Source organism: Xyrauchen texanus, chromosome 17 (genome assembly GCF_025860055.1).
Source record: "Xyrauchen texanus isolate HMW12.3.18 chromosome 17, RBS_HiC_50CHRs, whole genome shotgun sequence".
In the NCBI taxonomy this organism is placed as follows: Eukaryota; Metazoa; Chordata; class Actinopteri; order Cypriniformes; family Catostomidae; genus Xyrauchen; species Xyrauchen texanus.
The window spans coordinates 13,837,990-13,860,614 of record NC_068292.1 but is presented as its reverse complement, the minus strand read 5'-3'; the positions used below and the strand labels follow the sequence as shown (position 1 = coordinate 13,860,614).

The 22,625-nt window shown below is 42.6% G+C and overlaps 1 protein-coding gene across 1 annotated transcript in view; it reads right to left on the bottom strand.

The window, feature by feature from the left end:
• Positions 1 to 1,321: 1,321 nt before the first annotated feature.
• LOC127657955 (adenylate cyclase type 2-like) overlaps positions 1,322 to 22,625 on the bottom strand; it is a 205,450-nt gene continuing 184,146 nt past the window's right edge. The window contains exons 22-25 of the mRNA XM_052146987.1: positions 22,375 to 22,482; positions 9,293 to 9,407; positions 2,187 to 2,311; positions 1,322 to 1,692 (exon numbers count right to left, since the gene is read on the bottom strand). Coding sequence (XP_052002947.1) covers positions 1,540 to 1,692; positions 2,187 to 2,311; positions 9,293 to 9,407; positions 22,375 to 22,482 — 501 coding nt within the window. The 3' untranslated portion in view covers positions 1,322 to 1,539. The remainder of the gene's footprint in view (positions 1,693 to 2,186; positions 2,312 to 9,292; positions 9,408 to 22,374; positions 22,483 to 22,625) is intronic.

Genomic DNA, 22,625 nt, shown 5'->3' with positions numbered 1-22,625 from the left:
AATTCAGCTATGTGAATACGTCCGCTCGGCTCCGAAGAAGAAATCTGAGTGTGTGTTTAAAAGCGACACTCCTTTTATACCCGTATGTCTGGGGGAGTGGCATGCAAATCCCACATGCCAATTCTCATTGGTCTTTTCACAAAGATCAGAGATGACTGGGCTCCCAAGTGTGACCTCTAGTGTCAACTCATCGACACAACGTCGAGTGAGGGACAGATAGGAAACTAAAATTGTTTATCTTAAGATGCTTAAAATATTTTTTAGGTATGGATGGTTATTCTGTGCAACCAAACAAAATGTTTTGTGATGTCAGTAAAGTGATCTGTAGTGTCGTACAGGAGATCTCAGAAAACACAGCAAGACCTGTGAATAAAACATAACAGTATATTCTCTCAGCTTTTCACCCACCACAACTTGAGTGCCTTTCTTGATCTTCTTGATCTGCTGTGTCTCGTCTTTAAATGCATGAACCTGAGGAGTCAAGGCCAGATAAAAGCCTGCTGATTAACAGCCCTGTTGAAGTGTACACGGGTGTGCAAACGTTTCAGGTGTACAAGTCACAACTTCATTGGCCTGAACACCTCAATTTATTTTCCTCCCCTTTTTCTCCCCAATTTGGAATGTCTAATTCCTAATGCACACTAAGTCTTCGTGGTGGCGTAGTGACTTGCCTCAATCTGGGTGGCGGAGGACGAATCTCAGTTGCCTCCATGTCTGAGACCGTCAATCCGCGCATCTTATCATGTGGCTTGTTGAGCGCGTTACTGCAGAGAAATAGTGCATGAGGAGTCTTCACGCCATCCACCGCAGCATCTACCGCAGCATCTACGCACAACTCACCGCGCACACCACCGAGAGCGAACAATATCATAGCGACCACGAGGAGGTTACCGCATGTGACTATACCCTTCCTAGCAACCGGGCCAATTTGGTTGCTTAGGAGACCTGGCTGGAGTCACTCAGCATTCCCTGGATTCAAACTTGCGACTCCAGGGGTGGTAGTCAGCATCAATACTCACTGAGCTACCCAGGCCCCTACCTCAGCCTGTTTTCAATAGTTCAGTTATTCAAAGTTATTGTCAGAAAAGTATTATAAAATGTAGTTGTGTGTTTGCTCATATACAGTATACAGACATACAGTATATAAATGCAGCAATTAATGGTGAATTAATGGTTTGGGTTATTAAGAACCCCCCAGTAAGGTACTGCCATAAATGGTTTAGACATATCAGTAAAAAAAAAATAATGATGCCCACAAGAAGACAAAATACATATAAATTTTAATGAAGTTTTTACAAAAAGAAAAAACAATGGCATTAAAACATCAAAACACTTTTTTGTTATATTTGATTTTCTTACAAAATAACTGCTACCATACTTACATACAGAACCCTGTGCACAAACCCTGCCTATGAGATACAGTAGAAATGGTATCACTGTCAATACATCCAAGATCTCGTGCATCTAAAGACTAGTTCATTGTTATTTACAAATGTCTCTTTTATTCCTGTTTGTGGATTTCACAACTGTTGTTATGGTTCATGGCATTACATTCCCCTGGGATAAAGACCGGCTCATCTCAGTGTGGATGAAGTATGTTTTCAGCTCTCCTTTCCCCTTTACATTTATAATTCCTCTGCATGTGCACATGTAGCCTAACGTCTGCAAGATACGACTCGTCTCTTCTGTAACCTGCACACAACCACAAAAGAAATTAATTAAGGAGTTATTCTGCTGCACACTGTACATGGCATGATTTAATTTTTTTTTTCACTTTTTTTTTTTTTTGTCTAAACACTTAAGCAGCTTTCACAAACACTTGTTTCAACTTAATTAAACCTTCACAAAAAGGGACTGAGTTAGGACTTCAGGCAATTAAGGCATAAAGAATCAACAAGGAAGCAAAAAAAATTAAGTAGGATTTATATCTTATTTTAAGGTGTACACTGTACTCAATAATTGTTTCATAAAAAATTTACAAAACATTTTACAGTCACGTACAGACTCATGATTTTGAAACTGCAGTAATATATATATATATATATATATAGCTTTAACAAAATCTGATTTCGAATGAAAATATAATGATATTTTACATGGGCTGTCCTATGGGGGCTGCAATTCCCCTGTTTCTACATTCACTCACAAATTTAAATTTGACAAATAAAACAAAGAGGGAATTGTACCTGTATTTTCCCCAGCACCCCTGTGCTGTCCATTCTGCTGGCTACATTCACTGTATTGCCCCAGATGTCATATTGAGGCTTCTGAGCTCCGATCACACCAGCAATCACAGGCCCATGATTAATACCTGCAGATATATGGTAAACATTATACCAATATACCATAATATATATATATATATATATATATATATATATATATATATATATATGTAAGCAATAAGGTACGAGAGGCTGTGCTGTATCGTGAATAAGTAACGGCTGAAGGGCGTTGTTAGGCACGACGCGAAGTGGAGTCCCTGACCGTGAACAACAACGTTCCAATATGTAATATGCATGAAAGCTCAAATAAAAACAACAAACCGTTCTCAAATTTTGTCTCATTCTTTTTATTTTTTACAACACAATATATGTGAAATTTCCTCACACAAATAGGCATAGCTTATCTCTCAGCATGAGAAAACGTTTATTTTTTTGTTTATTCCGTTATTTTCTCTCTAGTTTTTAGTGTCTTCATTGAAGCTCATTGTGACATACTTTAGACCATTTTCATTTGTTAAAATGCGGAATGAGTCTGGAATGAGTTCTCGGTTCCCCTCTTTTCCTCTACGTCCGAAGTGTAACTGCACGTCAAACCAGACTTTGTTTACGAGTCCTTCAGGTGTGTTAGGATTAAGCGCATCAGACAGTTTTATGGTGCTGAAATCTTTAGTAGAAATCGGTGTGTGATGCTCCGTTTTATCACGACCCTCTCTTCTCATTGTCTTTATGACTCCAACGAAAACATTATTGGATGAGGTGAATTCGCTGTCTCTCATCAGACACCAGGACAAACTCAAAGGTGGATCATTCAGGAATCTGTTCAGACCCGCACGTAACGCTACATAGCTACTGATCCCATATTTTTCGCCTTTGGATCTTCTGACAGTTCCGTAGAAGTCACGGAGAAGTGCGTTGAGTTCCGTCTTGGTGATTTGTTTAAAATCAATGCTGCAACCCTTTTCACTACACCAGTCACCGAAGCATTTCACTGCCTATTGGGTTTGCTGCACGGTATTTTTTTTCATAACGAGTCTTCTCGAATGTATCAATGTTACATTTCAGCACTTCAGCATGACGGCTCATATTTGTAGAAGTCTCTACAAATTGTTCCTCAAACCACTTATCCATCGTCATGCCACCTAGTAAATCGAAATTTACTTTAAACATTGTAGCCTTTTTAATTCTTACGTTTTTTTCTATGTTTATGTTGATATGTGTGGTTGCTAAGGGTGTTGCTAAGGGCGCAGTGATAAATAGAACCGTTGGGTGAAGCGGTCATAGCTGTGTTTTATCGTGAATAAAGCACAGCTATTGACCAATCAGAATCAAGGATTGGAACTAACCGTTTTATAAATATATATATACATACAGTATATTGTCCTGTACCCTTTTTTTCAAGATGAACAAACACAGAACTATATAAAATCAAATAAATAAAACCTCATGTACAGCAGAAATAACATAATATTACCCAAAACAATCATGTAATTATTACTGATGTTACTTTTATTAATGTTTGTCTTAACTACCATGTTACATATACACAAGGAAATCACACCCTCAAACTCAAAGGAAGAACAGACATTTGCAGAGCAGGTAAGGTTTAGTACAATAGCACTCTCAGAATCACATTATGATATGACATAAGCCTTTTGTCATTTCAAACATTTCATTGCAAAATACAGAATAATTAATCTCCCTTTTTTCTTTTCTTTGAGGAACAATGTATATTTGTATATGTATTCATTTATACAGTATTTTATTCTGATTGGTCAATAATAATATTCTGTGGTCAAACATTATAATGACCACTGAACTGTCCTTGGCAATCCTAGAGTGGTTTATTTTGCAATAATGACCAACTGACTGTACAGTATCCCTTATTATACAGTATATGATTGTATCATACTTTTCAAAAGGAGTTCAGACACAAAACTATGACCATACTATATTGTTATTCTAAATAGACATAAACAATAGACCTAAACATTTATTTACTTTTTTACTATTATTATATATATATTTTTTTTTACGTTTCAATTATTTTATTGTGTGAAAAGAACGTCTTGGGTTACTTAACTGTAACCCCTGTTCAATGATAAAAGCAGAACGAGATACTGCGCTGATTTAGCGGTTTGGGAACGAGAATACCCACGCTGCCGCACTGTGGATGTCCGGACCCCTTACGGTTGGGTAGTTGTGCTCACAATAGTGCGAGAGGTCTCAGACATGAGCTTGTGATGTAGACTCAAGGACATAAGAGCCCGGAGTAACATCCAAATTATAGAATCTTATGAATGTATGCGGAGAGGACCAGCCCGCCGCATTACAAACATGTTGCAGAGGAACACCTCTGGCCAAAGCTTAAGAGGAGGCGACCCCTCTGATAGAGTGAGCTCTGATACCTACTGGCGAAGCTTGACCGCGTGCGTCGGAGGCCAGGGCAATAGAATCCCTCACCCAATGTGACATGGTTTGCTTGGTGGCGGCCGCCCCTTTGTTACGACCCCCACGTCAAACATAGTTGCCCTGACTTACACCACTGGCTAGTGCGGTGGACATAAGTCTGAAGGGCTTTCCTGCTCCTGCGTATAAACGGCGGGGAGCAGAAGGCTTCGAGAGTGACCAGATGTATGGTCGAGAAAGGAACCTTAGGCAGGTAGTCAGGGTGAGGGTTCAATATTGCTTTAGCCATTCCTGGGGCAAAATCTAAGCAGGATGGCAAGACAGACAGAGCCTGTAGATCCCCAATTCTTTTTAGAGAAGTAATTGCCATAAGCAAAACTAGCTTGAGTCAGAAGTTTATCAGATGCTGAATCTAGAGGTTCAAAGGGGGTCTGAACCAGACCCTCAAGGACTATTGCTAAGTCCCATGATGGGAACCTGGTCCTAGCAGGAGGTTTCAAACGCATGGCTCTGCGAACGAAGCAAGCAAGCAGGGGATGTCTCCCCAAAGGCATCCCGTCAATCAAGGCGTGGCAAGCCAATAGAGCGACCAAATAAACCCTGAGAGTGGCGGGGCATGTGCCTGCTGATACGTTTCCTGCAGAAAGTCCAGAACTGAAGCAATCTGACAGTTAACTGGATCTGCATTATGTGCACTGCACCATCTTTCAAAGACACCACATTTATTGGCATAACTTCTTCTAGTAGAAGGAGCCCTAGCTCTTCGAATGGTCTTGATAACTTCAGGTGAAAGCCCAGTGTCCCTCAGTTGGTACCCTTCAGGGGCCAAACATGAAGGCTCCACAGCTCGGGCCGGGGATGAAATATCGTATGGGACAGAAGGTCCCTCCTTACTGGAATCGCCCAAGGCGATTGAGTAGAGACATTATCTCCGAGAACCATACCCTGTTCGGCCAATGCAGCTCTATCAGTAAGAGGCAAGACCCTTGCTGGCGAACTCGGAAACCGGAGGAAATGCATACAGGCGCATTCTGGGCCATGTATGTACCATCGTGTCCAGACCAAGGGGGGCTGGTTGACTCAGAGAGAAGTAGAGGTGACATTGCGCTGTTTGTTGGGAGGCGAAGAGGTCCACTTCCGCTCTATAAAATCTCAACCAGATTTGTTCCAATACCTCGGGGTGGAGTTTCCACTCCCCCGTCTGTATTTTATGTCTGGACAGTAAATCTGCTACCACATTCAGGCATCCAGGGATATAAACGGCTCTGATTGACAGTAGCTTGCCCTGGGCCCAAAGGAGAATCTGCCGTGCCAGTCTGTTGAGCTGGTATGAACGTAGACCTCCTTGATGGTTTATGTAAGAGACTACTGCTGTGTTGTCCACCTGCACCAGGACATGGCAGCCTCTCAAATACTGGAGGAAGTATTTCAGAGACAGAAATACCGCCATCAACTCGAGGCAGTTGATGTGCCAGTCGAGCTGATGACCTACCCATTCCCCTTGAGCTGGACGACAACTTAAGACCGCACCCCAGCCCGTCATGGAGGAGTCTGTCGTTAGCAATTTGCGACGGCAAGACGCACCTAGAATGGGACCCAAAGTGAGGAACTGGGGTCTGAACGACATAGAAAGGGTACAAATCGCGCGGCTCGTAACCCTAAACTGCCTTAGGGGACTGGCCCTTGGATGAAATCCCCTGGATTTGAGCCACAACTGAAACAGTTGGACACAGATGCCAAGAGACCTAATATTCGTTGATACTGACAAACAGTGCAACCTTGACCTAGCCTGACTTTGCTAAGGGGATTCTGAATGGACACGATTTGTGCAGGAGACAATTGTGCCCGCATCATGATCGAATTCCATACAACCCCCAGATAGGTCATTTCCTGAGTAGGAAAGAGAATGCTCTTTTTGACGTTGAGGCTCAGACCCAGAAAAACCAGATGAGCTAAGATGATATATCTGTGCTGAAAAGCCAGTTCTTGTGGCTGTGCTAGTCTCAGCCAGTCGTCTATATAATTCAGAATGTGGATGCCGCGGAGTCGCAAAGGAGCCAGTGCTGCATCCATGCACTTCGTGAATGTGCGGGGTGATAGGGTTAGGCCGAATGGAAGAACCCAATATTGGAAAGCTTCGCACCCGAAAGCGAACCTCAGGAACTTCCTGTGTTGTGGCAGAATTTCTAAATGGAGATATGCGTCCATGAGATCGATCGTGACCAACCAATTGTGATGTTGGATTTCAGACACGACCGTCTAGACAGTTAGCATCTTGAACTTGAATGCTATGACTGAGCGATTCAAGCCTCGAAGGTCTAAAATCGGAATCCCACCCTTCTTGGGAACCAGGAAGTATCTGCTGTAGTAACCTGACTCTTTCTCTGGAAGGGGAACATGTTCTACGGCCTCTTTGACCAAGAGATTTTGCAGTTCTTTCCACAGAAGACATGCTTGTTCCAGTTTCACGGTAGTGGAGACCAGCCACTGTAACACGGAGGACGGCGATCAAATTTAATTCTGTAGCCTTTTTCTACTGTTCTTAGAACCCACATAGAAACACCTGACAGTAGCTTCCATGCTGTCAGGTTCTCTGAGATGGGAATAAATTTGGACACTTCCTGTTGAGGAGATGTCGAGTATTCCACGTCCTGGACTAAGGCAGGAAGCAAAGGAACACCCCACATTTTGCTGGAAACCTCTTACTCCCCAAACACCAGAGGCGGGAATGGAGAGGTTTCATGGGGGTATCAGGAAGGAACAGGTGAATGCTTCACACGCCCCAACCCGAGGGGGGCTACCCACACGAGGCTGGGCGCAAAACCATCAGGGTTTTCTCTTTTTAGAAATAACTGCCCTGAAGTCTTGCTTTGGGGGCTGCTGAGGGCAACGAACAGGCCCCAGTCTCTACGAGGGGGAGCACGATTCGCCACGCATTGTTTTTGAGCCTCCCATTTGGAAGGACCGGGGTGGGGCCAAGTGGCCGACAGCCCCTCCCCCTGAGTGCGGCGAGTAAGGAATTTTGCAAAGGCATCCTCATGACTCTTTGCCTCCTTGAACCTGGAGATAACTGAATTCTTGTAACGTCAGCCTTACCTGCTGCCTGATACGCCTTCCTCACAAGTTTAGAGGTGGTCCTGCACGGCTTTGTGGGGAGAGTAGGTCTTTTTAGCGATAATGCCGAGCCAGGCGAGGGATAACTCGTAAGTATCTCTTCTACCGGCTGCATCACTGAATACCCCCATGCCTCATCACCCACGATAGTCGAATATGTCGCTGTCGAGGCCACGAAGACACAGGAAGTATAAGGTTTCCTCCATGAACAAGAGAGCTCGTCATGGAGGTCATCAAAGACGGGAAGGGACTGATGAGGCATTCCCTTCACTTGGCCACCAGACAGAAATCTGTCCTCCAGTTTGGAGCGCTTGGGGGTCTCTTGTTCGCATGGCCAGTCTAATTGAATCCTGGCCACCACACGAGTAACCACCTTGAGTAATTCCTCCGTCGCTTTATTATCATGCGCAGAATGCTCAGAGGTGGTTAGCTCGAAGTCCACAGACTCAAGAGATTCATGGTCCCCCTCATGAACTTAAAATGAGCCGGAGCGCACTCCAGGATCACAGGAGGGACCAGCTGGATCTGGGGAGAGAGAGAGAGCGATAGGGATGGACCTATCTCGCTCCTCAGCCAGATCCATACGAGAGCCTCACGATGTAAGAGTGGGTGCTGTCTTTCGGAAGTAAGCAAGACGAGTGCGAAGCATTTTGACTGAGAACAGATCACAATGCTCGCACCCGCCCCAACGCAAGAGCAGCATGCTCTTACCCCAAACACATAAAACAAAGCTGGTGTGTGTCCCTCTCAGCCATAGAGCGTAAACATGGGAACACACACACCGCTTGCTTTGTTTATCAGTCATTCTTTTTCTTCTTTTGTTTTTTAAAGGAAAAAGAGAACGGTTTCTGCTCACTGCTTAACAATTCTAACTCCTAACAGAGGAAAGTAGAAAGTTCTGACAGTCAAGAAGCACAACATACACAGAATGATCTGAAGATCTATTTATAGCCGCTTTACCGGCGCATCCTGATGATGTCACCGGCGGAGGCTATACATTTTGTCAATTTTATTGACGTGTTGCAGACATATTCACATCTAGTCACTCCTAAAGATGTTCCCAAAGCGCTAAATCAGCGCAGCATCAAAGTGTAGCTTTTTGATAGGGAACACAAATCTTCTACCTCCCCTCATTCAAAACTTATAGGCTTATGATTTGAATCTAATACTTTCAGAAGAGCATGTTTTAATTAATCCTATACTATAAAAAACAAAAGGCAATTTGACAGATAGAATTGCATAGGCAACAGGATGACCTGAGTCTAGGAGAGACCTCAAAGACAGCCCTACTCACACATGCAAGTCAAGCTCAAGTTTACAGAAAAGACAGATCTTATTCTGCTAACTCACATTGAGCATCACTGCTCTCATAGCTTCAAAATGCAGCATGAAACAGAGATCTGGAGAAACTGTCCACCCCATGGCTATTCTCCATGCATTAATGAGGTGTAACTTCTACTCTATACTCATTTCTAGCAGCTGGGAAAGTCGCATGCCGTTTAATCCTTTACTTTCAGTCTAATGTTTAATCTTTTGCTCTCACTCACCGACTCTGAGTTTGAAGTCATTGAAGGAATGTTTATTGATGACATCCAGCTTCCCCACCAGTGCAAAGGCAAACTCCACCATGGTGCCAATGTGCATATACTGCCTGTCATGCTCCTATTAATACAAAAAGTTAATAAATAATGAACTCACCCAAAAGACTCTGGTCCATTTATATAAATTAAAAGTGTGGGGTTGGATCAAAAGAAAATATGACATAAACCCAGGAAAAAAATTATCTGGTTATACATAACATTTAGTTACCATTCTAAAATGTCTGTAAAACTGGGAGATTATTTGAAACAACAAATTCTGTTCCAATCAATGATAAATTAGGATGACATAGAATGACACATACTTGCAATAAATAGCACAGTAAATAGAATGAATGATAGCACAATAGATATCACAGAGAATAGCTTGATAAACCGATAGACAACATGATAGAATGCTGGAAAGATAGCACGGTAGATGATAGATAGCACAATAGAATAAAAGAGAGAACAATAGATTGCACAGTAGAATGATAGATAAAATGATGGTATAATTGAACGATATATAGCACAGATAGCACAACAGAATGACAGATAGCATGATTGAATGAACAAGATAGATAGCACAATAGCATGATATCGAGCATGGTAGCATGATAGAACAATGACAGAGTGATAAATAGAACGATAGCTACTATGATAGGTAGCACAATAAATAGCCCAGTAGTTAGCTTTATAGAATCATGATAGCAAGATGGAATGATAGATGGCACGATAGCTTTCATGAACGGAAGCTCTATAGAATTATAAACAGCACATTCAAATGATGGACAGAACAATATATAGCACAAAAAGTTGCTTTATAGAATGATAAACAGCATGTTAGATTGATAGAAAGAACAATAGCTAGCATGATAGATAGCATGATAAAATGATAGATAGCACAATAGAGAGCATAATAGAATGATTGATAGCATGACAGCTAGCATGATAGATAGCACAATAGATAACACGATAGATAACACGACAGATAGCACAACAGTGCGATAGAGTACAGTAGCGTGATAAATAGAACAATAGCATGACAGAGCAATATATAGCACAATATGTAGTGCAATAGATAGCCTGACCAATAGCATGAAAGAAAGCTAGATAGCATAATAGAATGTTAGATAGAACAATAGATAGCACAATAGATTGCTCACAACAGTGCCCACCCACTAATTCAGCCGTCTGTGTTCCGGAAGTATTTTCCTCATTCATTTCTTCCATAGACTTTTAATAAAATCCCCTAATAAAGAATTGTAATGAACCAAACCAACCAGCTCCAAGGTAAATCACAACATCAAGAACTTTGTTTTGAGGCAAAAAAGTACTTGAAAATCAGACAAAAGACAAAAGTACAAGACTGCGTACTTACCATATTTCATTAGGGCAAAGACTACAATCCCATGAAGCATTGTGAATGATGTCATTGAATATAACACAATGGGAATATACAATTTAGGTTCTTGATTCTAAGTATAGAAACAATATATTTAATGTTTTTGCAAAATATTCTGATATGTACAAATAGATAAGTAGTTTAAGGGTGAAGAGACTCGATTACCTCATTCCCAGTGCATTATGGGAGTGGTGGTCGATCTCTAACACAGATAGAAGGCTTCAACGGAAGCATATACCATTGATGAACAACGTTGTTGCTTTGTAGGTCATCTCTAAAGGTTAATATGTTATTGTTGGAAATCAATTTGTCTATGGGATATATTTATTGGATTTTTACTTCCTGAACCAGACTGTTCTAGCATGGTAGAATGATAGAACAATAACTAGCATAATAGCTAGCACAATAGGTAGCACAATAGATAGCATGATAGAATGACAGATAGCATGATAGAACGATAGTTAACATGATAGCTAGAACAATATAAAGCAGAAAAGATAGAGTGATAGATAGCATGGTGGAATGTTAGATTGCATGGTAGACTGCTAGATAGAACGATAGATAAGACAAGGCAAGGTTAGTTAATTTATACAGCACATTTCATACATAATGGCAATTTAAAGTTATTTACACATAAATGATAAAGAAAATACAAAATAAAATGTATTTTAAAACCAATTAAGAACAAGAAATTAGATTTAAAAGTAATACAATTATTAAAAAAGTAAAATTTATTAAAATGAATAAAAATGAAAAATAATACAGAAATAAAATTGAGCAGTGCAATTAGTAAGTCCAGCATAGTGATCAGTCAGTAAATGCACAGTTAAACAGATGTGTTTTCAGCCTGGATTTGAATGTGGCTACTGTTGGAGCACATCTGATCTCTTCTGGAAGCTGGTTCCAGCTGCAGGTCACAAAATAGCTAAACTCTGTTTCACCTTGTTTTGAGTGAATAGTACTTTAAAATCAATGGGAAGCCAGTGTAAAGACAAGAGGACTGGAGTAATATGCTCAGATTTCTTGGCACGAGTGAGAATCCTGGCAGTGGCTTTTTCATAATTTGGCCTAGTGGGAGCATATACAGGCTGAACACAAGAATTTAGCCTTGTGGGTGTAGCATCTGGACCAATCAGACACACAATTATTCATTATTTAATGAATTAGCCAACAGATGTCTCAAGACTGTAACAAGCAAAGGTCCAAGTAGGCCCAAGCCATCTCCATTATCTCTGCTCCCCCACTGATCATTATCAAGCTTTTACACTGTCTTTGCTGCCACTGGACCAGCAAAGAGTGGACCCCCAGTAACATTCCAAGTGGGGAAGTTAGCTACATGCCAGAGCAATCTTACCCCCATTAGAAAAGAACAGAACAACAGACTTTCCTTCATTAAATTATAGACAAACTGTCTATAAATTCACATGTGTGTCCCCAGGACAATGTCTATAGGATAATTACTGTCTTATATTTTATACTGTATACTGTTTTATGCATGACTTATGACAGGACTACCAGCTAATGTAAAATTATTTAGTATAATGTTTCCTACCAAATTAATCCTTGTGTGACATCCTGCACAATGGTATATATATATATATATATATATATATATATATATATATATATATATATATATATATATATAATCTGACAGCATCGTATGCTTGCTATATTAATATTATATTAATATTATATCAGAGCATAAAGGGGCTTAAACCAACCCCAATCATGCAAATGAGTCAGCTTCCAATCAAAGGATAATTTACTGCTTGGAAATTGCACCTTTCTCATTGGTCAAGCCAGACTCGAGAGGAGGGACCTCCAGCAGAAGTTAAGAGACACATCCCACCTCTTACTCTTTTCCCCTGGCTCTTTCCCCTGACCCTCTGCTGCTGTTTGTGTGGGACCGGGATCATCTAGTCCGAGGCTGGCAGGCCTCAACACCTCAAGCCATATGCAACACAATTGACCCAAGGAACAATCAAGCCTTTCTCCTGTGACTGCATCCGGGCGCTCTCTCAACAGCCAAGGCAATTGCAAGTATCATACCAGTAGCTAACTGAACGTAGGTTTAGTATAAGACATGAAAAACCAGTTGTAACAAAGGTCCATTTAAATGAAGAAATAGATGTTTCCTACAGATGGTTAAGTGACTCTTTTCATAACTTCAGTTCACCTTTTCTGTTCTGGTTTAATTTTATTTTTCCCTTTTCCATGTATGAGTGATTTGTGTGTATGTATTTGTTTAGATTAGTTATGTGTTCATATTTTAGTTAAATAAACTTTTGTGTACATTCTTGCGAGTTGATTCTGGTCTGCTTGTAAATCAATGTAAATTTAACGATTCAATCACAGCTACATGCAAAGAGTTATATTTGTTTGGCCACAAAAAATATCCTTTCTGAGAATTGATAGATGATCAATACTGAGTGTTTGCTGGACGAGTTTTAATGATATGTTGACTGTGGTATATTTTGATAAATAATCTCATCCTTGTTTCTAAAATATTTCACTTCAAAGCTATACCTATATGTGTAATATTATTGTCAATAAGCCATGAGAATAATATTACTCCAATAAGATAATTAATTATAATCTTCTTATTAAAGCTAATTCCCTACAGTATAAATTGTGAGCTGATACAATGAGACGTTGTATTAAGATTGTAATGGTGGAGAATTTTATTCAAACAAATAATCTAGTTATTTGTCATTTATCTAAATTATAATGGTTGTCAAACTGATTCCGACTGATTCCATTATAAATTTACTTACATAGTAATGTAGAAATAGGACATTTAATTCCTAGCTCACACATACAGTACTGTTTCCGTTACAAATAATGGTAATATACGCAACACTTTAACCCATGCAATGAACATTTATCATACCAAATTTGCTACATATTTTGGTGTGAGAATTTGGGCATTTTAACTGATTACTGTTTATTTGTGCATTGTGGAACAATTCATATGCATCGAGGAAACTGTTCCCTTTACAAAAAGCTTCACTACGATGCTGTGCTGCTAAGCACTAGGGGAACAACTCTAGCTGTGAACCGAGCTGAAATAGTGTGTGTAACACGTCAATGAACATTGACCGGAATTTATAGCCTCGGCTGATGTAATCATTAGATGCACCTGCGGCCAGGCTATAAATGGATACGTCACCAGGTGTCGTCAGAAACTCTTTTTTTCAGAGCGATTCTGTTTCTGTGTGTTTCACAAACCCTGTCAAAACTTTCTTTCCTCTGTTAGGAGTCAGTTAGGCAGTGTGCAGTGAACGTTGTTCTCTTTTCTCTTCTGTTTAGAAAATATTATATATATATATATTTCAAAAAAAAAGAAAGAAAAAAAGAGAGAATGACTGAAAGTCATAAGCGGTGCGTGTTCCCTCTTCTTGCTCTATAGCTGAAGAGGACACACATCAGTTTTTGCTCTGTTTGTTTGGGGGTAAGAGCACGCTGCTCTCGCGTTGCAGCAGGGCGGGTGCGAGCACTGCGATTTGCTTTAACAGGCAGAGTGCTTCGTGCTCGCCTAGCTTGCTTCCGGAGTCAGCACTCACGAAAAAGAAAAAAATAAAGATCGTTCGTGGGGCTCTTGCATGGATTTGGCTGAGGAGCAAGAGACGGGTTGATCCCTTTCTCTCGCTCTCTCCCCAAACCCAGCTGGTCCTTCACATGATCTCGAAGCGCGTTCCGACGCTTCTTCGGATCATGAGGAGGATCGCGATTCTCTTTTCGCCCCCGAGCTTTCCGTCCGCGATAAAAAAACTCTACGGAGGAATTGCTCGATGTTGTTACTCAAGCGGTTGCCAGATTGGACTGGCCACGCGAAAAAGAGACACCAAACCCTCCAAATTAGGGGATAGATTTTATCTTCCAATCTAAGAAAGGGAACGCCTCATGAGTCCCTTCCCTTCTTTGATAACCTCCATGAAGAGCTTTTTCGCTCATGGAGGAACCCCTAAAAATAAAAAAATATATATATTTTCTTCCCGTGTTCACATACCCTCGACGTCATTATATTCGACCATCGTGGGTGCTGAGGCACGGGGGTATTCAGTGATGCCGCCGGTCGAAGAGACGCTTGCGGGCTATCTCTCGCCAGGCTCGGCATCATCACTTAAGAAGCCCTCTCTCCCCTTAAAGCCTTGTAGGACAACCTCCACTTTAGTGGGAAGGGCTTATCAAGCAGCAAGTCAGGCTGGTGCTGCTCTGCACACTATGCTGTTTTACAGGCATACCAGAATGACCTCCCGGACGACCTGAGTGTGGGTTCTGCGCTTGACGAGCAAGCCTCTGACCCGCCTCAGTCCTGTCTGAACGGAGGCTCAAAAGCAAAGCGTGGCGAGTCATGCTCCTCCTCCCAGGGATTGGGTACAGTCTCGCCTCCCTCGCTAGCCCCCGAAGCGAGACCTCAGGGCTATCATTTCTAGTAAGAGAAAACCCTGACGGTCTTGCGCCTATATTAGGGTGTAGCTCCCCTCGGGAGGGGGCGCGTGCTTCACTTCACCCCTCCCGGTACCCCCTCGAAGCCCCTCCATTCCCGCCACCTCTTGGTGTTTCGGGTTGCAGAGGCTTCCGTCAAAATTGGGTGTTTTCGCTGTTCCTGCATTTTATTCAGGACGCGAAACACTCAACAACCCCTCAACAGGAAGTGTTCAAATATAATACCCATCTCAGAGATCCTGGCAGCGTGGAAACTTCTGCCAGATATATTCTTTTCTGTGGGTCTTATAAGGGCATCAGGATTTAATTCACTCGCCTCTTTTCCGTGTTTCCACGGCGTGTTCTCACTACCGTAAACCGGATTTCTTTTTTATGTAAAAAAAAAAACCTCAATCTCCTGGTTAAAGGGGCCATGATATGTGTTCCCCTTCCAGAGAGAGAGTTAGGTTATTACACTAAATACTTCCCGTTTCCCATGGAGGGTGAGGGGTGGCGTCTGGCTTAGGTCTTAAAGCTTGAACTGCCCGTGGGTGTTCAAGTCCAAGATGATGCCTGTCAAGACGGTCGTGTCTCAAGCCCTACAACTCATTTGGCTGGTCACCATCGATCTTATGACGCACTTCTATACTTCATTTAGAAGTTCTGCCACAACATGGAAAGTTCCTGAGATTCACTTCCGGGGGCGAAGTCTTCCAGGGTCAGGTTCTTTCACTCAGCCTAGCCCTTTTTACCCGCACATTCACAATGCATGATGTAGTGCTGGCTCCTTGCGACTCTGGGGCATCTGCATTCTGAATTATGTAGACGACTGGCTGATCCTAGCGCAGTTCCAGGAACTGGCAGTTCAGCATAGGGACATCGTCTTAGCTCATCTGTTTCTCTGGGGTTGAGGCTCAACGCCAAGAAAAGCGTCCTCTCTCCCACTCAGAACACTGTCTATCGGGGCATCGTATGGAGTTCAATCACAATGCGGGCACAACTGTCTCCCGCTAGGATTGAGTCCATTCAGATCACCCTGAGCAAAGTCAGGCTAGGTCAAGGTTGCACTGCTATCAGTATCAACGATTTCCAGGTCTCAGGGCGACCGCGTCCACGGTGAACCCTCTGGACCATCTGCTCATGAGACCATTTTTGTTGTGGCCAAAAGCCAGGGGATTTCTTCCAAGGGCCAAAACCCCTAGGCTAAATAGGGTTACGTGCCTCAGGTTTTGTTCCCTTCCTATGTGGTTCAGACCCTGGTTTTCTGCCTTGGGTCCCACTCTAGGTGCGTCTTGTTGTCGTAGGCTGCTAACAACAGACGCCTCCCTGACAGGCGGGGTAGCGGCCTTAAGTGGTCGTCCAGCTTAAGGGGATAGGAGGGTCATCAGCTCGGTTGTCACAGTCACTGTCTCGGGTTGATGGCTGTATTTCTGGCCCTGAAATACCTCCTCCTGAGGCTGCCATGTCTTGGTGCGGGTGGACAATACAGCGGTAGCCTCTTACATAAATCATCAAGGAGACCCACATTCCTGTCAGCTGTGTTTCGGACACGTCGGATTCTCCTTAGGGCCCAGGGCAAGCTCCTGTCACTCAGGTCAGTTATATCCCTGGATGCCCATATATGGGAGCAGATTTTACTGTCCAGACAGGAAATACCAACGGGGGAGTTAAGAACTCCACCCTAAGGTAGTAGTTGGCCAGCGAATTTCTTCCCTCGACGGCTCGCCTTGGGCGATTCCGAACAGGAAGGATCTTCTATCTTAGGCACAGGGTAATATTTCATCCCTGCCCCGAATTGTGGAATCTTTCATGTTTGGCCCCTAAGGGTACCAACTGAGGGACACAGGGCTCTCTCCTGAGGTTATCGAGACCTTTTTAAATGCCGGGCTTTTTCCACTTGGAACAAGTTTGGGTGAGATCTTAGGGCAGAAGAGGACCTCTTCGCCTCTATGAATAGCGCAATGTCTCCTCTACTTCTCCCTGAAATCACCCAGCCCCCCCCCCCTCGGGAGGGGCTGAACGTAGTAACGCAAATGCGCCTGCATGCGTTTCCTTCTACTAAAGTTCTTATTACAGAACCAGCTAACTGCCAGTTTGCTTCAGTTCTGGATTTTCTGTAGAAAGAACTGTCAGCGGGCACTTGCCTCGCCACTGCCAGGTTCTATGTGGCCACTGCGGTTTGCCACGGCTTGGTGGGCGGGGTGCCCTCAAAGTGGTATCCTCATTATTGCCCGGGCCTACGAGGTGCGTGGTCAAGCTTCGCAGTAGGTTTCAGGGCGCACTCTACCAGAGGGCTCTCCTCCTCTAAAACCTTGGCTAGAGGTCTCCCTCTGCAGCAAGTTTGTGATGCGGCAGGTTGTCCTTTCCACACACATTCATTGGACTTTTTTAGTTCGGATGTTCTGCACTCCGGGCTCTTATGCCCTTGAGTCGACATCTCAGCCCATGCCTAAACAAGTTTGTGATGCGGCAGGTTGTCCTCTCCGCACACATTCATTGGACTTTTTTAGTTTGGATGTTCTGCACTCCGGGCTCTTATGCCCTTGAGTCGACATCTCAGCTAATACCTGAACAAGTTTGTGATGCGGCAGGCTGGTCCTCTCCGCTCACATTCATCAGTTTTTATGACAAGTTTGTGGTGCGATAGGGCTCTCTTTGCACACATTCATCGAACTTTATGGGTTAGATGCTTTGCTACTCCGGGCTCTTATGCCCTTGAGTCGACATCTCAGCTCATGCCTGAACAAGTTTGTGATGCGGCAGGCTGGTCCTCTCTGCACACATTCATCAAAATTGAATGGTTTAGATGTTTATGCTACTCCGGGCTCTTATGCCCTTGAAGGGACATCTCAAGCTCATGTCTGAGACCTCTCGCGTTTTTGTGAGTACACTGCACAACCGTAGGGGTCCGGACAGCCCCAAGTGCGGCGGCGTGGGTATTGCGTTCCCCGTAGCGCTTAGCAGCGCAGCATCGTAGTGAAGCTTTTTGTAAAGGGAACATCTCGGGTTACATGTGTAACCCTTGTTCCCTGAAAAAAGCGGAACGAGATGCTGCGCTGCTTTGCTGCACTGGGACGTCCCAGGACTGCTCTTCAAAAAGAAGTATCTGACGACACCTGGTGACGTATCCATTTATAGCCTGGCCGCAGGTGCATCTAATGATTACATCAGCCGAGGCTATAAATTCCGGTCAATGTTCATTGACGTGTTACACACACTATTTGAGCTCGGTTCACAGCTAGAGTTGTTCCCCTAGCACTTAGCAGCGCAGCATCTCGTTCCGCTTTTTTCAGGGAACAAGGGTTACACATGTAACCCGAGACATTTTCATTAGTGTTGACCCAGATCACCAATCACTGGTGTTGGTTGCTATGACGACGAAAGTTCACGGGAAGTCCCAATGAGACACTTCCGGGGCAACTTACTGTGCATGCACAACCTGCCGACACCATATTGTAAACCCAGAACAGCTAAGCTAATAGCATAACACAACACCGCTAAACTAACCAGTTAGCGAACTTTCATTGAAACCCCTAAATACACTACATGGGAGTCCACATGTCTTGGATGTCCACTCAAATTAATAGTTGCCTATGTTCACATAGAAACCTCTCCCTTCAAGTTAAGACCTGAACCAGCTGAGGACCATCCCAGAGAGCTCTACCCAGTTTTCCAATCTGTCTAGGAGAATGTTGTGGTCAACAGTGTCAAAAGCAGCACTGAGATCTAATAATACCAGCACTGATATTTTGCCTGAATCCATAATTAGATGAATATCTTTAAGGATTTTTATGAGCACCGTCTCTGTGCTATTATGCAGTTGGAAACCAGACTGCAAATTGTCCAAGTAGCCATTCGAGGTTTAGAATTTTTTCAGCTGATTCACAAAATGTTTTTCAATGATTTTGCCTATGAAAGGAAGATTTGAAATTGGTCTGTACTTGTTCAATATTGAGTAACCTAGATTGCTATTTTTAAGACAGGGCTTGACAACTGCAGTATTCAAGGACTTCAGAAACGTGCCTGAAAGGAGTGATGCATTTACTATTTCTAAGAGATCTTTTTCCAGACAGTTAAGCACATTTTTGAAAAATGCTGTGGGGAGTGTGTCAAGACAGCAGGTTGAAGTTTTAAGATGCTGTACTATTTCTTCTAGGGTTATGTCTCAAAATCAGACATAGTGACCAATTTCTGAAGTTTTTGTGGTGGGTGCTGTCTGACCTTAGTGCAACATGAGGACGAGCTGATTGCCATTTTAATACAATTTATCTTCTTCATGAAAAAAGATGCAAACTCGTTGCATTTGTTGTCAGACAGCATTTCACAGGCAACCTGTGTTGAGGGGTTTGTTAGTCTCTCTACAGCAGTAAAAAAAGAGTGCAGTGTTGTTTATATTGCTGTTAATAATGTTTGAAAAGAAGGTCTGCCTAGCTCCAAATTGAAAGCATGAATGCTGTCTTTTTGACAGAGACAGATCTAACTTCAGTGGCAGGAGAAACCAATATTTAAAAGAAAATACAGAAGTGGTCAGATGGCACAACATCCTTAATAATAGTGGATGAAATGTTCAGACCCTTACTAATGTTCTGATCAAGAATGTGTCCACGATTTTGTGAGGGTCCATCAACATGCTGAGTCAGATCAAAAGTGTTTAATACGGCTATGATTTCTTTGTCAGTGTTGTGTTCAGGATTATCTATTTGAATGTTGAAATCCCAGTATTTTGGAGGCCTATAAATAATTATAAATAGAATGTGTGGAGCACCTTTTAGTACAATAATTAGATATTCAAAGGTCAACTAATCATCAAGTGACACTTGTTTGCATTGAAAGATATCTTTAAATATTGCAGCTAATCCTCCACCTCTCCTAACAGCTCTACATACACTCATAAAAGTAAAGTTTAGAGGGGCTGATTCATTGAGGACTGTTGCACTGCAGCTGTTATCTAACCAAGTCTCATTTGGAAACAGAAAGTCCAGGTTGTTTGTGGTGATGAGGTCATTGACTAAAATTGACTTGCTCTTTAGTGAGCAGATGTTTAAAAGTGCTAACTTGACAGTATCTGTTTTTGGCCCCAGAGCAATGTCGGATTGACATCTAATTTGCAACAGATTATATCGGTTTGCCATACGTATTGAGAAAGCCTTAGTCTTCCTATCACTTAACATAACACGATATGGAAAAAGCTACTGGCACAGTGGATTCCCACTTGTTCTGCAAACATTTGTGAGTGTTACTGCTACCGTAGTACCGACACATATCACTGAGAGCTGTTAATAGTTGTTTGTTGTTCACCGAAAGCAGAAGGATGATGTGTGCCCTTGTGCTGTGGCAGTGGCCAGAGAGCTCTCTCAGAGTGAGGGTGAGCTAAGCCTGCAGGCTTTGGTGGTAGAGGGGCCCACAGTTTTTCTTTGGTATCTGGGTCTTGCAGCAATGGAGTGGGAGAGCTTTCTTCCAGCATACACTAGTTCCTCTATTTTCTCAGAGAAGCTCAGAAGTGGGGAATTGATGAGAGGGAGAAAGTGTGTGGTTACAGAGACTGTGGCTCTGGTGTTTCTGGAGGCTGATGTATGTTATCTTGACTCCCTTGGCTTATTTTCAGGAAATCGTACTTGGGTTCTGTATCTTGGAGCAGTTCGAAGTCGTCATAGTCTGACTGTATTATGCTCTGTGTGGGGGACTCAGCCTGGATTGTGTCCCTGAGTAGTGGATTTTGTTTCTTCACTGTGTTATTGAGGGATTTGTCAATAAAATGTCCATCCAGGTGCTGAAGTGCGATCCTGTGGTCATCCTTACACTGTGGTGGTGTTTTTGTGCCCTCCAGATTGAGTGGATTTGTGCACGTTGCAGATGGATGAAGTAGATATTGTCCTTTAGCACTTTTGCACCAAGTATGTTTGGGTGAAGGCCATCTGATTTAGTCAGATCTCTTTAACTCCAGAAAAGATTGATGTTATCAATGTAGTTCAGTCCTCTCATGTCGAAAGTTTTGTTTAGACTTAGCAACTGAGAAAACATATTTGTTCCTCGGGCTGGGAGCAGTACCCTGATGAATGACTGAACTTTCAATCTACGAAGTGTTTCAAAGAGTTAATTGAAATCCCTCTTAAGGAGTTCTGTCCGCTCTTTCCACTTATCATTTTTTTCCCCACGTGTATAATAACCAGATTCACCATCTTATGGTTCATCAGAATGTTCAGAAGTTTCTTATTTACCCCAGAAACCTTTGCTCGAGGAAGGCAGCAAGTGGTAGTAGCCCTGCTACCAATGTTTCTGATAATGGATTCCCCCACTATCAGAATGCTGGGCTCGGCTGTGTTCTCAGCCAAATTCCACTGCCTGCTTGACCTTGAGCACCTGCAATGTTAGCTATTGGCTGATGTGATCTATGCCTGATCACATTTAGGGTTTCTTCCTTCACATACATTTATGGTTCAAATATATTTTCAATATATTTAAGAATACCAGTATTGGTTAGTCGAGTCAAAACTGGAGTGGAAGATGCCAATGCAGCAATATGCGATGCTTGTGACTGTCTGATATATCTAGTATCTTTGGGTCTAGCTCCCTGTTTATGCCACTGGTTTTTGCTCTCACTTTCATCAGTCAAATTTGCCACCTGTTCTGTTGGGTTTTTTAAGCTCAGTATAGCCTGTCGAGGAAAGTTTGATTCAGAAGACTCGCCGGCTGCAGTCTGAGGGAGTCCACAGTGAAGCTCTCCTGTGTATTCCGTCTAGGGTGGAAGTATTGCTAGTAGTTTTGTTTCAAGAACTGTGATTTTTTGTAGAAGTCTATGGTAGTTTGTGCAGCAATTGGAGTTTGATCTGAAAGGAGCATTTTCTTTCTTGTCTGTCTGTGTGAAGGCAGCTGTGTTGTCCCATTTCAGGATTGTAGACTGCAGGTAGTAGGAGGCTGGCAGATAGCTTTCACAGAAAATCCCCTTTTTGTACTAATATATCAGTCCCAAAAGACTCTGGTTGTAGTGTGAGTGCCAAAGTAGGTCGTTTTGAGCACTGCACTGAACTTCTGATATGAAAATTTGAAATTAAAACGCAAAAGCAAGAGAGCGAAGCACAGAGCAGAAAGCAGTAAGCTCACGCGTCCGAACAGTAGCGAAGCAGGAAGCAAGATAGCACAATTAAATGATACATAGCATGATAGCTAGCATAAATAGATAGCATGATAGCAGACAGACAGACAGATGGACAGATACCTGTATATACTCTGGCCCCGGAGTGGCATTTAGCCCAGTGGCTGCCATATATGTGCTTCCAATAGTCTTTATCTTCTCCACTCCACTGAACTTTGGCTTAGAGAGCAACTGTTTGGGAAAGAGTGGATAATGCCATAACAGTGCCAAAGTAGACATCAAACAAACCATCACATTACTTTGTTGAGGAGGACTGCTTCACTGTAATGACATTACTTTTTATATAATAGAAGTCTTTTTGAAAAAGATGTACT